Source organism: Triplophysa rosa, linkage group LG11, assembly GCF_024868665.1.
Source record: "Triplophysa rosa linkage group LG11, Trosa_1v2, whole genome shotgun sequence".
NCBI classification, from domain to species: domain Eukaryota; kingdom Metazoa; phylum Chordata; class Actinopteri; order Cypriniformes; family Nemacheilidae; genus Triplophysa; species Triplophysa rosa.
In genome coordinates, this window is record NC_079900.1 from 10,543,796 (window position 1) to 10,559,340 (window position 15,545).

The 15,545-nt window shown below is 41.2% G+C and overlaps 1 protein-coding gene across 9 annotated transcripts in view; it reads right to left on the reverse strand.

The window, feature by feature from the left end:
• rbfox1 (RNA binding fox-1 homolog 1) overlaps positions 1-15,545 on the reverse strand; it is a 231,563-nt gene that overhangs the window by 105,807 nt on the left and 110,211 nt on the right. For 2 of the 9 annotated variants that reach the window (XM_057345630.1, XM_057345624.1), the window contains exon 1: positions 2,762-3,277. The exons of 4 other annotated variants lie outside the window; for them this stretch is intronic. In XM_057345630.1, the coding sequence (XP_057201613.1) occupies positions 2,762-2,860 (99 nt within the window). In that variant the 5' untranslated portion in view covers positions 2,861-3,277. Of the gene's footprint in view, positions 1-2,435; positions 2,652-2,761; positions 3,281-15,545 lie in introns of those variants that run through there. 3 more of the 9 variants (XM_057345627.1, XM_057345619.1, XM_057345628.1) reach the window with 3 other exon arrangements.

Consider the following 15,545-nt stretch of genomic DNA (forward strand, 5'->3'; position numbering starts at 1 on the left):
ACCAATCTCTCATTTCAGCGACTCGGCGAGAGCAGCGAAATGGGAGCGGGATAGAATAAATGAAGCATTATACAAAAGAGCCAGGGATATAGATTTCAATGCCACGCCACAATACAAATTAAACTTTCTGGCAATCTTTTAATGCATGTTGATTTAGCCCTGAAAACAAAAACAATCCATGGTGGGCGGTTTTCGAATGAAGGATAAGTGTCAGATTCTCCGTCTCTGTTTGGACACGCATATTTCATTCTCTGCATATTTCCTCCTTACAAATGTCAATAGGAGAACAAGTTAATGCCCAAACTTGAGCTGTCGTCCCTAAATTATTTTCATCACTTAAGCTACTTTTAAAATTTAGCATTGATCAATTTAAGAAGTCATGTCAGCCTGGGTAAAGAATGACAATTCATTTTCACCTATAAAAAAATAATAGTTCTCTTGAGAAGTGGAAAAATAATGACATTAGTGGTAATTTGATTAGTAACGCTAAAAGAAGAAATAAAGAAAAAATCGTTGAATTGAATGATGCTTGCTTTTGAATTGGACTTTTTCCCCCGACCTCACTGATACAGCTATAAATCTTACGCATTTTGCTGTTTGCTTGATTTTAAAAGATCTTTCAGTGCAATAATTAATTTCCACAATTATACATATTCCTTGCAGTCCATAATTATTAAAGAGATTTAAAAAAAGACAACATTTGCATCAGACAATATAAAAATACACCGCTAAAGGACGTCACCCAGTTTTTATTTTTGCTTCTTTGATAAATGAGCCTTTTGAGAAGGAAAAGGTAAGAAGCAAATGTGTCCAGGAGGCGTGATGGCGTACGGCTGCTCTGGGTACTTAAATAAATGAACAGCGCTGAGCAGATGTAATGGAAAGGAAGGAGAGATGAGCAGTTACGCGCAGTCAGCACAGATGGGAGCGGCGGAGAAAAAGAAAGAGAGACGGAGCAATGAAGGGAGAGAGAGATGGGGGCTGTAAAAATTTGCTGAAAGAAAGCCAGAGCCATATGACTTTGGGCCTTGGAGGATTGATTTTAGCCATAAAGACCGGGCGACCACACCTCCCACACCGCCCACTTTGGGTGAGGCCGGGGTCCCGCAATGGTAAGGAGTTAGGTGCAGCACGCCAGTGGCTCTAAAGGGTCATGTGAGGTCTAACTGTCAGCTGCTTAAACCTGCCCTGCTCCTACCACAAGCCCTGCTCAAAACACCAAAGTCCTGAGGGTGAATGCAAACATATATCGTTGCTAAAATGTGCTGGTAAAATCGTACATTTGCAGAGGAATAATGTACTGTGCTGTAAATGTATGCTATAACACTGTTCCGCATGCTATGTACACGTGGCTCCCATGTACAGAAAAAAATTGAAGAAAAAATAAAGCGCAGTCGCGTCGTCAAGGCTTCGTCCTGAATGAGACCCCAGCTGTAGTGAGATGTATTCAAAATGTCTTGCATCTCTGCTATAAATAGTCTCAAAGACCCAGATTTCCAGCTCACTCAACACACGTGAACACACACACGCAAAAGCAAAAATGCTTGTGGAAGCATATAAATATTTGAGAATCGGAAAAACAAACATCACATAAATCGACTTCTATTTGTCATGAGACACCCATCCTACAAAATTTTTTTGTGATAAGTGAAATGTTCTATTCAAAATAATAGCAATTACCACAACAAATGTTTTTAAAAGTATAACAAAACAAATAACCATAGAAATCGTCAAATGCTAAGATACAAGTGTCATAAATTTGAAGTACACGATTGACATATTCTGCATTGATTAGAGAAATAAAAGCTGTCTCTTCGTTAGAAAAAAATAAATGTATCACTTAGATATATTTGCAATTAAACTGACATGGAATGCAATTTCTATTGGATAAGACAAAGGTTAGAGGTGTCACTGAAGGTTAATGGTGGCTCTGTGCGACAGATGAAAGTTAAATGAGATCACTGATCTCCCTCACGTCAAGTCTTCAGACAGACATGCACTGCCACATAAGACCTGATGACTGATCAATACCATAGATTAACTTTTGATTTGATAAATCCCCTTGAATTGTCATCACTCAAGTAGCTGATTCACTGCTTGGAAAAGGCACTGATGACAATTAAGTGTTTCAGATAATCAGGGGAAGAAACGATGCCCAAGGGTACAGACTAGAAATTTAATATCACGCTTTTTTATGGACCAGGTTAAGGGTAAAAGTTATTTAAGATCTAGTAAATCATTTGTGATAAGTATAATTATAGAGCATTAAACTGTACAAGTAAAATAAAAGCACAAGACGTTAAACAGACACAGCGCACGCTCAAGACAAACATGCAAACAATAGCTGAGCACATGAGAATATCACGTAGCAAAGTTAAAAGAGTCAGCAGAATTATTGATCACACAGCAAAAGCGCACGAAATGCGGTGTTTTACCTCTCTCGCGAAGTGGAAAAACAGCTCACACTCTTGCAGACAGTCTAGCGCGTGGAGGCTACTTTCAAGGCTTATTCAAAAGAGATGGCATGGCAAGGCTGAATTAAATTGATCATGCACAAACTTCAACACACAAAGATGCGCGATTGCAACTACCAAACACATCTAGACAAAATCCCTCTCTCACCACACTGTCCACTCTCATCCGTGTTCCACTTTCACTCGGGAGCGCACCCACGCGACTACACACACGCGCACGCACACACACACACGGTATTTGCGCCGGATCCGCGGGTTCACAGAGGAACGGTGGAACACTCACTCACCTGCTGTAAGTACATGAAAGTCAAGGCACATGAGAGCTGCGGACACATGTCCACGTTCGACAGGGCGACGCACGGTCCGCCCGTCAAGGGATGCTGCATGGTGTCTGCGTCCGTTCGTGCTGTCCTGTCCCGTCCGCCGACTTTTACGGGGTTGTTGAGATCGCTTTAACCGGACCGGTTAGGGTTATAATGCCTTTAAAGCCTTATATAACAAGGTGTGTGCGCAATAGCAGCTAAAGAACCTGGTAAAGCGAACGCGAACGCGGTGCGCGCAGGGTTCCCGGCGAGCGCACGTCTGTTTGTCACAAAAAAATGCAAAGCGCGTCTGTTTTTTTTCTGTTACAGATTCAGCAAAGCCTTTGTAAACAAAGACGCAACTCTGTTCACTACGTTTCTCGGGGGTTCTAATGAAACGGGATCACGGGAACAAGGTAAGAGTGCGTGGCTGGACGCGATGAAGTTGCGCGCCGCGGGTCTGTTTTTTCCACGCGCTGTCAGATGAGTCCGGGCACACAGTCTGTTTCATTGAGCAGCATCTGAATCTCAGAGGAGAAGGGATGCGGGGCGGGGGCCAATCCTAAATCACACATTCATTTTTTTTACGGGGGTGGGGGATCTCTCCGTTTCTTTTCTTTTGGCGTGAAACTGAATTGTCCTTATAATTTATTATTATGGGATCGCTGTGCGCGTCACATAAAACGTGCGCGCAGAAATGAACTCATCTTAGCACGTAAACGTGCTGCCATCACATTTGTATTCCATTAAAATAATTTCATATCGCACTAAAATGGCTGTAAGATCGATCTGTCCAGCCTAATTCCATTATATATATATTTATTTATAACGCATTTTTATACACAAAAATTATTAAAATATTTTACTGTATGTTGTTTCTTAGCACTTAAACATTTAAACATTTATTTTACTTGTTTTTATTTTGATGAAATAGCAACGAATAGCATGAGAAATTTTATTTTGGATAAAAAACGCTTCAGCAAACTGAGATAGGTACATATAAGGGCAACACAAGAGAGCCTGTCTTATCTGCTTATCCAAGTCATATAAAAGAACATTTATGTGCACTAGGGAAATGTGAGGCACTAAATAATTCATTAAACCCCACACAAATGTTTGCATTTGTTGATCATCAAGCTTCTCTTATAATCACAGGCCCTATCTCAGCAGCAAGGTCTTTATTGTAGCTTCATTAACAGCTGTTAAATGTTAAGTGCTACTGATGTTTCAACTGACAGGCCAACCAAGGTCTAAGCAGCAGAATCTGCAAAGATATACAGTAGGGGAAAAAGAATTTGAATTATTCATGTCCCTCCTCTTTAATCTCACCTATCCTTTTTCCTTTTTCTCAGTGTTAGGCTTGCAAATCCATAGCAAGATTTCACGTTGGTGTTGCTTTAAGAGCAGATTCATAAAAATCAATGTTTTTCTATGTTGCACGGGCTTCCGTAATTAAAACAGGCTTCGTCGAAGCAGGCAGACATGTATTATGGAGAGGGCAGCAGACTGCTTTGCTCCATTTTACTCTTCCGCTTCTCCACCCCACACATAGCCTCGAGGCAAGACAGTTTCTCTACTCCCCCCATAGATGTGTCTTCTCCTTATCCTCGGCCTTTCCTCCCTGCATTCCGGCTTTTTTCCCTCTTGATGCTTCTCTGTACAAAGTATTAACTGGACTGTCAACTAGTGCATCTTTTTTTGTTTCATTTTTTTGCTTAAGAAATAAAAGAATGTTCTCTCAGTGTTTCATCACAGATAGTGGTGTTTATTTTACCGTATGTCTTTTTGACATGTGATGAGGCACTGCTCTTTGCAGTCTGTCTGTTGTCTTCGTCTTTACTGAATAAATAAGTAGGGGCTGCATATTGAGGGAGAGAAACCTCGTTTATCTTTTTGCTTGTCAGTGATGCTTCGCTCTCTAATTTTTGTGTACATTGTGATATTGGTCTGTCATCGACCAACAAGGTTCTTGAAGCTCTTGTGCTTTTTTTCTGTGCAGAGAAGAGCCTAATGTCAAATTCATGTAAAGCATTACAAATAGCAAGACTCTATTAATAATGAAATGAGCAAAGACTCTGATCTTTCGTATGCTGACAGACTGCTGAAGTTTTTAGGTTACTTAGATAACAGTTTGTTATTCATTTCTACCTCTGAACCCTGTATATTTACCTAAAAAAAATCAAATAAACAAAATGAAACTGAATTTGCAACTTATATAATTTGATGTACTTTTGAGTGAAACAGAATATTATTTATAATAAAATAATGTAGGGCGGGACTTTTTACATTTTGATAAAAGACTATGAATAAAAGTCTTTAAAATAAGAACCACCATCGAATTACGAGCAATAAGACCAGGAAGAATAAAAGTAGATATACAGTAGAGCTAAATTCAATTTCAAAATGTATTCTGGATAGAAATATTGGAACCTGTTTGATAAGGATACCCCCAAAATCATTCTTTCTTCTATGGAACACAAAAGAAGATATTTGGAGAAATGTCTCAGTGGTTTTGTGTCCTTACAATTGAAGTCAATAGGGATCAATGTTGTTTTGTTACCCACGTTCTTCTAAATATCTTCTTTTGTGTTCTGCACAAGAAAGAAAGTCATACAGGTTTGGCATGATTAACAGAAATCATACTGATATTGTATAATATATATATATATATATATATATATACTGTATATATATATGAATATATATGAGTATATATATGAGTGGTTAAAAATATTCAAAAATCTTGTTTTTTTATTGTGCATTCCAATTAATATCAAACCAACTGCAGTTGGTTTGTTTTGATTTAAGCCACAATAACTAAAAAAATACAGCTAACTAACACAATAAAACACAATCTTTTTTTTATCTCATTTTGAAAAATGTCAAGCCTACATTTAAATGAAATTTTATACGTCTTCAATAACTGACTGAAGTGTGCGAGCAGTGTAATAACTGTTATTGTGTCATGGAACATGTCAAGACTAATGAGAAGGGCCTTCTACATATTCACCTACATATAGCGCAAAAAAAAACTGTCAGCAGCTGATCCTTAATACTTTTTGTATTTTTTTGTTGCTTAATTAGCAAGACAAGCTCAGTGTTATGCTGTGGCGTTATCAGTTAGATATGACAAATAAGAATTGAAATCCCTCCCATGAATAGTTTCTAAAAGAGGAAAGCTTCCCACCACAGCAAATTGACTCTCCTGTTAAAAGGGGAACATGGTTTGTTGTTTCCATTATATTATTTAAATTATTAATGACACGGCAAGCTCTCAAACACACACACACACACGCACACGCACACACACACACACGCACACGCACACGCACACACACACACACACGCACACACACACACACAACAACAACAACAACAACAACAACAGGACAACAAAAATGGAGATGCGTTTTGCCAAACAACGTACATAGCACGTACATTTGACATTTTTGAAGGAAACGACAACAGATATCACCTTGTCCTCCCTGTTAGAGGGCAAAACACTAAAGAGATGACAAACTGTTTAAGAGATGAATACACATATATGACAAATACGACAAAAACAAACGTCTTTCAGATGTTGGCGACAAACAACAGCAGATTTCTGAGGAGCGACGCAACTTTTGGCATGTTTAAATCCCTCCAAGTATGTGAGTAAATGAACTGTGGCAGTGCTTGGCACATTGTCATTTAGGATCAGGTTGGGTGTATTTCAGCAGCAGGGTGCTGCACTACGGGCCCGGGCTCCATTTCAGCCCGTGCACCCGATGTGAGCATCACCATTGCTGACAGACTAATAAGGAAGGACTGGCTGCCTCCACCCCGTGTCAGGAAGTTGACAGGACTGCAGCAGGTGCCGAACATGTAGGGAAGATTGATGAAGTCACACGGAGGTGGATTGCGGGGAGCCGGTTTGGTCATTGTTAGTGTTATTTTTCATTACCATCCCGGCATGGTTAATGTAAATCCTAAGTCAAGATGATGGGTAACATCCCCAGCCACAGTGTGATGGGTTTTGTACAGAAAATCAGCCATTATCTCGGCGGGCTGAGTGGGACCGATGAGCCAGGCTATGATGGGTGAGACTCATTGTAAATAGTATTGTTTGTTTCTCCCAGGTGGGGGAGAATACAGGGAACTTCTCCAATCATTTCCAATAGGAAAATAAAATAAAAACGCCACAACCGGATAGGAGGGATATATTTTTCTGGAAATAGAAGGCGCAAGCGGCGCGGAGCCGCGGCAGGTTGACTCAGTGGCGAGAGCCAGATCGACACCACAGCACAGTCTGCATAGGAATTCGAGGCGTCCCCTGATATGTGACACTTTTTCGACCACATCAATGACGATCATCTCCTGGAGGCTAATCAGAGATTCCTTGCCACTCTTTTACTTTGCACGTCGCACAATTTGGAAAAGTCGGTTTACATGACAGTAATTATGGAAACAGATGGGGCTCAGGCAAAAATATGACGGTGCGGAGACAATGGGCCCAATGCATGGGGGACTTCAGGGGCAATGAGGAGTGCAGGCAGATTGCGTGGCAGCTGAGACTGGCTTTCATTAGCTCTTGAGTGTGCGTCTGGAAGCAACAGAAACGCAAGTCGTTTGTTACCCCGCTGCTGTCTGTGCTAGGGGCCTGCAAATTGATTACTGGGTGGGACGAAGCAAGCGATCCTTAGCACCTCCACACAGCTGGTTACCTAGAGCAGAAGCTGCAGAGACGCTTGCTGTCCACCCCCAGCTTTGGCTTGACAGCAGCTGCTGATCTGGGCTCATTTCGATGCATTAAGACTTTGCTGTCTTTCTAATTGGCAACAAAAACAATCCCATCTCGCTGTTAATCACCTCTGTGGAAACGGACGCAAAAATCACTGACTTTAATTCCTTTTCTATTTCTTCCTCATTTTTTCCCTCTTGCACTCCTATATGTGAAAACCATGGAAACAGAATATGCTTTAAATAGAAGACAAACACTCAGAAAAGATGGAGGCCAGTGCCGGAGTGCTAATTAGATGTTTGTGGGTGCTAAAATCATAACACGTTATGCTGAAGTGTTTTTCTACCAATTAGTTCTTCAGCTCATAATCGAAACCCCAAAGGTCCGTGGCAGATATAAAAAAGCGAACATCAGAAACACAGCGGCAGAGCTGCGGATGAAAAGGACGTTTGCGCCGACACGGACAAGGGAAGGGCCGGGCGCTCTTTATGCCCAGACAGCGATTCGGAGCGACGTTTTATAGAGCAGGGGCAAGCTCCGCGGATGGCTTCCCCGTGCTTTCACCAGGCTCTGCCATTAGAGTGCTTTAGCTTCTATTAATGTGTCACTTTCTCTCGCCGCAGAGCCCGTGAGGAGGGGGTGATTCGTTCTGACAGGACCAGGAGCTGTCACATGCAGTAACGGTTCAGCACCGACCAACAGGAAAAGCCTCAGAGCTGACGGATCCGCGATCCATCAGAGCTGTCGCGCGGGCCTCCTCCACCACAGATCCGACTGAGATGTGCGGACAGGAGTCCATTAATTAACTGCTTAATGTGTGGAGCTCTGAAACTCCCATGCCACCGAGCTCTTGATTTGAGCAAACCGCAGAAAAAATCTTATTAAAGACGCGCAGCATAAAGAAAGATTCATACCTGTAATGAAAAACCTTTCCAGCAGTGAGATAAATGATGTTAAAGGGATTCAATCTGCAGGTGTTCTGCTATTAAGCGAGCATTTGTAGATGTTTTTTTTTTTAGTTCAATTAATGTAATGCTATAAAACAAATAGGTATGGGACATGATGATTGACTAGTAGTTTCACATTTTTACTTTTCTGAAAGTTCATATAAAATAAATATTTTGTTTTATATAGTATTTTGCATTGGTAGCATAGCATGCATTACAAACTACTTTGCAATATGTAAACCGGGGACCACTTCCGGTTTCTTTTTTTAATTTTGATAAAAACATGTAATCGTTAAGATTTACTTCCGTATATAATAGTCTTTATGCTGTTACTGTTTTGGAGTCAGCACACTTGAACCATTTTTTAACACCAAAGCACTTTTCAATTCATCGGATTTTTCATTTTACATGCAAATCATTCATTTTAAATGCACCACCTCTACAGCCGTACACTTGCAGATGGATTTCTTCGGCCATTGTTTTTTTTTAATCTTTTGGGCCATGAGCACTTTGTGGTTCAAGATAGCATGTGTCAAGTTAAAAATAGTTCAGCATTTAAAAATCCGTTTTGAGACCTCTGCATTCTGTTCCGTTCTGCTGCACTCCATCCAGCTGTTTTCAAACACAAGGACGTGTCCCGTGTGAACCCGCCTAAAAACATATCCAATTATGGTCTGGTAAACCAAAAACACGACTCATTATTCATGGCTTAAAACTGACTTATCAAGTAGTTGCTTGTGAAAATACGTACCCTGTTGAAAAAACAGCATGTGCTGGTTTGGTACGTTTTGATGCTGGTTTGTGCTGGTTAAAGCTGGTCATATGCTGGTCATGTGCTGGTCCTTAGCTGGTTTAAACCAGCATCAAAACATACCTAACCCAGCATATGCTGGTTTTTTCAACAGGGTACTGTAGCTTCGCACATCCCTAATATGACCAAACAATCCAGGGGATCTGATTTTTCTGTTTTTTAAAGACCCAAAACATCAAAAAAAGCAAAACAATTGGAAGCGATTTAGTCTCACCAACGTCTCACTCTACAGTGTAAAACAATGGCGGCCTGAGTACATCAATATTGAGAAAGTCTTGCAAAGGGATGCTGCGTTCAAGTCATTAGCATATCATTAATTAGCTTCCCACTTCCTTATGAAGATTGCAAAAGACCAAAGACCCTCCAGAGGGACCTGCCTTCATTTAATAGGCAGCACGAGGCAGGGAACAATCGGAGGAGTACTCATCTCTCGAGACCACTCCCTGTAATCATCAGCTGCTGCTCTGAGACACGCCCCGCTCATTCATACACACCGCGTCTCAAACCTGCCCGCTACAGCACCTGTAATTCAAACGCCAGCTAACCCAGCAGCTGGCAAATTATATCGGAATGTCTGATGTTTACGCCGAACTTCCGAGCCAGTCAGTCTTACTAAAAGCAGGACAGATGGTGCTGTTTCTTCTGTTGCTTTTCGTGCGTACAGGCAAACACACCGGCGAGACACAGCTCCGTGGTGACGGTGGTGTTTTATGAGATTTGACAGAATGAAATTTTGACGCAAAGCATTACGGACATCAAGCATTGACTGAAGCAATCTAGCTCCGAATATATTTCAACTAGAATTGGCATTAAACCTAGCAAGCTAACAATGATACTTAAAGAAGCTCTAAACCAATTAGCAAAAAAGAGCGATTTAACCAGCCTCTGAAAAATCTAGACACATCCACACTCTCAATTTCCAATCACAATATGCTGCAGAAAGATCATCAATTACCTTGTTACTTAAAATAGCTATCTATATTCCAGTATATCCGTCCAAGTCACCGCGCTCATTAAAGGCCCCTCCATTTGTTTGCGTACTGCAAAGGTCTTTAAATCTGCCACAACATACAAAAAGAGGCCAATTCCACATTTCCCTGTGGTGTTAATTGAGAGATCACGCTGCTTCCTGATTAATTATGTCAATGTATAAGAAATCCTCTTTTCAGCGCCACATAAAAAGAGCTTTGCTTTGAGGAGGCGCCTCAGAATTACCGCACACTGAGCGACGGCCTAACTAGCAGCCCGCGCATAACATCTGGACGGCATGTCACTGTCTTATTATGACAGACCTTGACCGGTGATTTCAACCTTCATTCGCCGGGGGCAAACCGGATCAAGCTCTCCCGGACAGAGATAAATTCCCTTCCAGAGCGCAAGCATTTCATGAGGTATGTCATACCTGCATTTATGTGATGTAACAGAATGTTGTGTATTACAATGAATGCAAGGTCGAGGGAAAGACAGGCTGAGTGGAAAGGAATGGGTGAAATTATGTGGCGAGGAAAACACACACACACACACACACACACGCAATGCTCTGACATGCATAGTCTTAAAGCTGGCTTGCAGTAATTACCCAGCTGCTGAACTACTAGGGTGGCAGGATTGAAAATGAGTACCAATTATTAAATGCACCACAGAGAAGATAGAACACTACAGGAGGTCTACAATGGGACTCATGTTGCGTTGCCTTAGCTCCATAAATGCTAAACGGCTCAGAAAAGCATTAATATTCCAACTGTTCCATTACTGACTGCGATTTAAAAGAAAAAGCAATACCTAAACATCATTCCAGTCAATCAGATCCACCTAAAGACTATTCCGACTGCAATCCACTGCATCCTGATGAAGGTTTCGCACCTGCGCGCAAGGACAACACTCCCCCCACCTGCAACTTTGGGAAATTTTCGAGTTTACTTTTTTAAGAACAATAATCATATTTTAAGGCTTGCTGCCTCCGTGTGAAGAAAAACTAGCCATGGCATGAAGCAATTACATTAAGATGAAGCGGGAGCCTTTGCCAGCCGCTCGCTTTGGCAGTATACTGAACGACGACGCAAGTGGTAAACTGTAATCGACTACGTCTAGCGTCTACTAGCAGTTCCTGTCTTTCAGCAAAAACTGTTACATGTTACACCACCTAATTAATATTCACGAGTCCAGGTGATAGTCTATTACCTCACTTCCTCCCAAAGGGTGACACAACAGGAAACAGACGCATGTTGCATCTTGCTTAAATGATCTTTCTCCGCTCCCTCAATGTGCACGCTATATTATCCTGGGACTTATTAGGTAGCGCTATCGTGCCAGTACTCATAGTAAGATAACCCTTACCTTGTCTTATCACTGGCGCACAAAAGCTTGGGATCAAACAGGCCTCCATGTAATCCATCTCTGTCAGCAGCATTACGGAAATTACCTGTCACAACCATCATGGTCAAGATTCTTTGATTAAACACAAACTTTGGAAATAAATGCCCAAGGGCAGCAGAACATGGGTCTCAGAACGTTTCAATTGAGACCCCCCCACTCCCCCCCAACCGCACTCATTAATTGCTCGATTCTACATGGAGGAATTACGGATGACACAATGTTCTCTCCGAGAGGGGAAAAAGAAAAGAGAACGTAGGAGATCATCACAGCCTATTGCTTGTAGCCACAGAATGATCTTTCATTATCTTTAATTCAGATAGGCAGTGTTTCTGTCATTCTGCCGGGCTGGTGACAGAGTTGGAATTGGTGTTTCTAAAATAGAGCCGAGAAGTTAAATGGATTTAAACCTTTGTTCGCCGCAGACTTGTGTGCAGGCCGCACTTAATGGAAATGAGTCTCTGTGTCTGACAAGATCAGAGGTGCACACGGTGACCTGTAGCTTAACAGTGGATCGCTACGATTCACCGTAGAGTTAATAGACATTGTCTCATCAAAACTTCTCTTGCCACAGTTCTGTGGAGCGCTTAAGTTAATTACACAAACGTTGAGACAAAGTCACACGCTAACATGTAAACAGTTTCCAATACTCTTATCTTTGTGTTTGCACACACACCTTCACGCATTTAATTTAAAAGAGACTGAGGTTATTATGAGGGTGTTAATCATGAGTATATGCATACAAAAGATGGATTATGTAGAGAATATGAAAATAGTTTGCCGATAATTCGCATTATCAGAGGTCTCCTTTTTAGTATAAGTCTAAATATGTACAGTGTGGGTTGTGAGAACATCGCAAAAAAATGCTTTGTGAAAATCTGGCACAATGACAAACTGTTCAAAGATGAATGTTTTAAGTTATTTGGCACTATACGTGACTGTCCCGGTCACATATGCTTTTATCGTTCGCCCTTTTGGCTTGAGGACCGATCACACAAGCTTCCAAAATACAGTATTCATCGCTGACAAGCGTTCCAAACTACGTGCCTTAAATTGAAGTTATATTTGGTAGAAGTTTTGTTGACAAGGTTAGCTTTAAGGTTCACTCAATTTAGATGAAGGACCTTGCGAAATTGTGAAATGACCTTGTTTTCCCCGAGTTGTCAGACAGCTACGGAGAGGAATAGAAATATTCAAAATTTAATCCCAAGGATTCGTTCCGACTCCAAAGGAATATTATGTGCTTTGAGAAATAATTCACGCAATATGCACGGTAATGAAAATGATATAAGGTTAGACATCAGATATTGATATAATAACTTATTTAGTGTTATTCATATAATGGACTCGATTATGTCAAATTTAACATTTCTTTAATAAATTATGAGACTGGTGAGAGTAAAAATGTCACATCGTCTTTATGGATCAAAGTTACATTCTACGCCTATCAACTGTTCCCATAATTCTGATTAATACCCGCTGTCTGTTTCTTAGGGAAAATGTATTCATAGTCACACAGTCTTTTTGGTGCATCTCTTTCCATAGCGAACAAATCTGCTTCATAAAAGACAGAGGTCCCAAGACATGTCACAAAAGGCAATGCTTGCCGCATGGAAAGCCTTGGTTTTGCTGTAAACTCTGAGTACTGATTTCCCCCCTAACTCGAAGAGTGATCAAAGCGTACCGAACTGTCAAAATAGTCCAAACAGTGTAAGGTGCAATACTGTTGATATTTAAATCATCATTGAATACGCAAACTGTGCACCGCAGAACAGAGAACTGTTTATTCTTCAAATCCCTTTATTGTCTAGGTTTTCGCTAAAGCTATACTTCATAAGTTCTGGGGTCAGTAAATAAGAGCATTATTAAACATGTCTGTCAGCAAACTGAACAAACCGAAGCGGTGGACGGCTCCCTACTAAATTATTTACAGCACAACATGCAGTATGTATTTGCTATTCTGTTCTTTAGGTCCCACTAAAACAATGCAGAAGCTCTGCCTATCTGTGCGCATGCACCACCTGCTCTGCACTGCACCTTACATACATACTGAATGCCACCGCTAGCACCGCAGCGGGCGGACACGACCGAAGATCATTAGCTTCAAACCGGCAGGAAACCACTCAAGTACATGTCAATCAATGAGATGAAAAGACAGTTTGTTTTGGATCCAAATTTCGCTGAGTCAAACGAAAGACTTCCTTGCTCTAATGCACAAACCATTATGATGACCTTACAGCGAGGCATGCAGTGTACACCATTTCACCCTCCATGTGTTTGTTTGTTAAATATTTTGCCACAGAGGGCGTTGGGAGTCAATGACAGCCTATAGAACCGTATGGTAAAAAATGTAAGGATCTCATGTATTCTTTTAAACAATGAATCCGTACGACCTAAAAATGACCCGAAAAGTTCTGCAGTCTTCTGATTCACTGCATAGCCTTCAAGTTACAACACTTAAACGCTGTTGTGGTGCTTGGCTTCGTAATTGCATGTTGCGGCTATATTTCTTTATGCTTCAGCTACTGATACGAGTATATACTGTCAGCTCCATTTAACACATTTACCACATTAAAATCCATTCCACAAAACTCTCCCGATTTCCTTCGTCCACGATCACCACCGTCAAAGCAAAAAGCGCTCATATTCCACGTGGAGCTGCTTACAGTATGTCCACTAAATGTTCGATTTAAAGTTTTTGTTACTAACCGGTGCTGCACTTATGTGGGTAGAACTACTTCTGTGAATGAATAAAGATTAGATGACATTATAGTGAAAATTCAGTCACACAAATCCATCAGGCGCAGCCATTTGAATAGTGTTTTGTTAAGATAAATGGATTGGTAATGTAACAGGCTTTAAAAGAGGGCTGAGCTGAGATACGGAGCCATTCTGTTGTTCCCCAGCGCCATTCCTTTTCTTTCCACGTCAATAGGATGAGAGGTGGAGCAACACTCCCCGTGGGCATCGCCTTTTCCATTTGGACTATTTGACACAACACCCTTTCTCCTCGCCTATTCAATCTGTGCTGGGCCTTCCAGTGAGCTAATGATGTTCCCTATTGTTTCAAAGGTTTTCTAGCAAATGGCATGTGTGTATATCAGTCGCGAGGTGCTAAGCATGCGGGATACCGGGGAGAGAGATGATGCCCTGTGTGAGCAAAATATGTGTGCGCCACAGTCAGGGTGTCTGGAAAGTTTAAACCTCCCTCACAGCTTGCCTCCCGTCAGCAGAATTTTGTTAATATTGAAGCAAATTTGCAGCAATGGAGCAGAGCAGAAGTCATCACTATACAGTGAGCGGCTAGGGTTGTTTTGTGTTCATTTGTTTTCGCTTACTGTCCTTGCATTGTATGAATAACTAGATGGGTACCGTTTGTGATGAGAAACTCGCTGCCACAATGCTGGAATCGGTCTCCGTCGTGCCTGGAAGATAATCTGTGTAGATATGTCCAGGGTCACCAGAGGCCTCACACTGACCACTTCCATATTACAATTACAAAATATGATTATTTTAATCCCTCAAATATTTGATCTGGAATAATAATGAGGAATAGTAACAGTGATGTTGTGCACAGAATCACAATCTAAACTGCACAATTAACCTGTGAGTATCAGTGTTTTTCTTAGAATACCTTTTCTTCATTAAGATTCTGTCTCGTTAATTACCTCACGGCTCCGAGAGCTTCATAGTACTTCCCTCTCTAATGAATAACTGAACCGGCAATGATTATTCATTCATTCTGTATGATAAGCTTATGTACCGCACTTTCAGGTTTAGACGGTCGCTAACATGCAAGCTCTCATCAATCAGAATCAATCAATCAGCATATCTAGATGGCTCAGGGATCGTCGTGAAACGCTCTATCACTATGAAAGAAATTTAGCCGTGATCCATACTTTAATCCGTGGCAAAGCT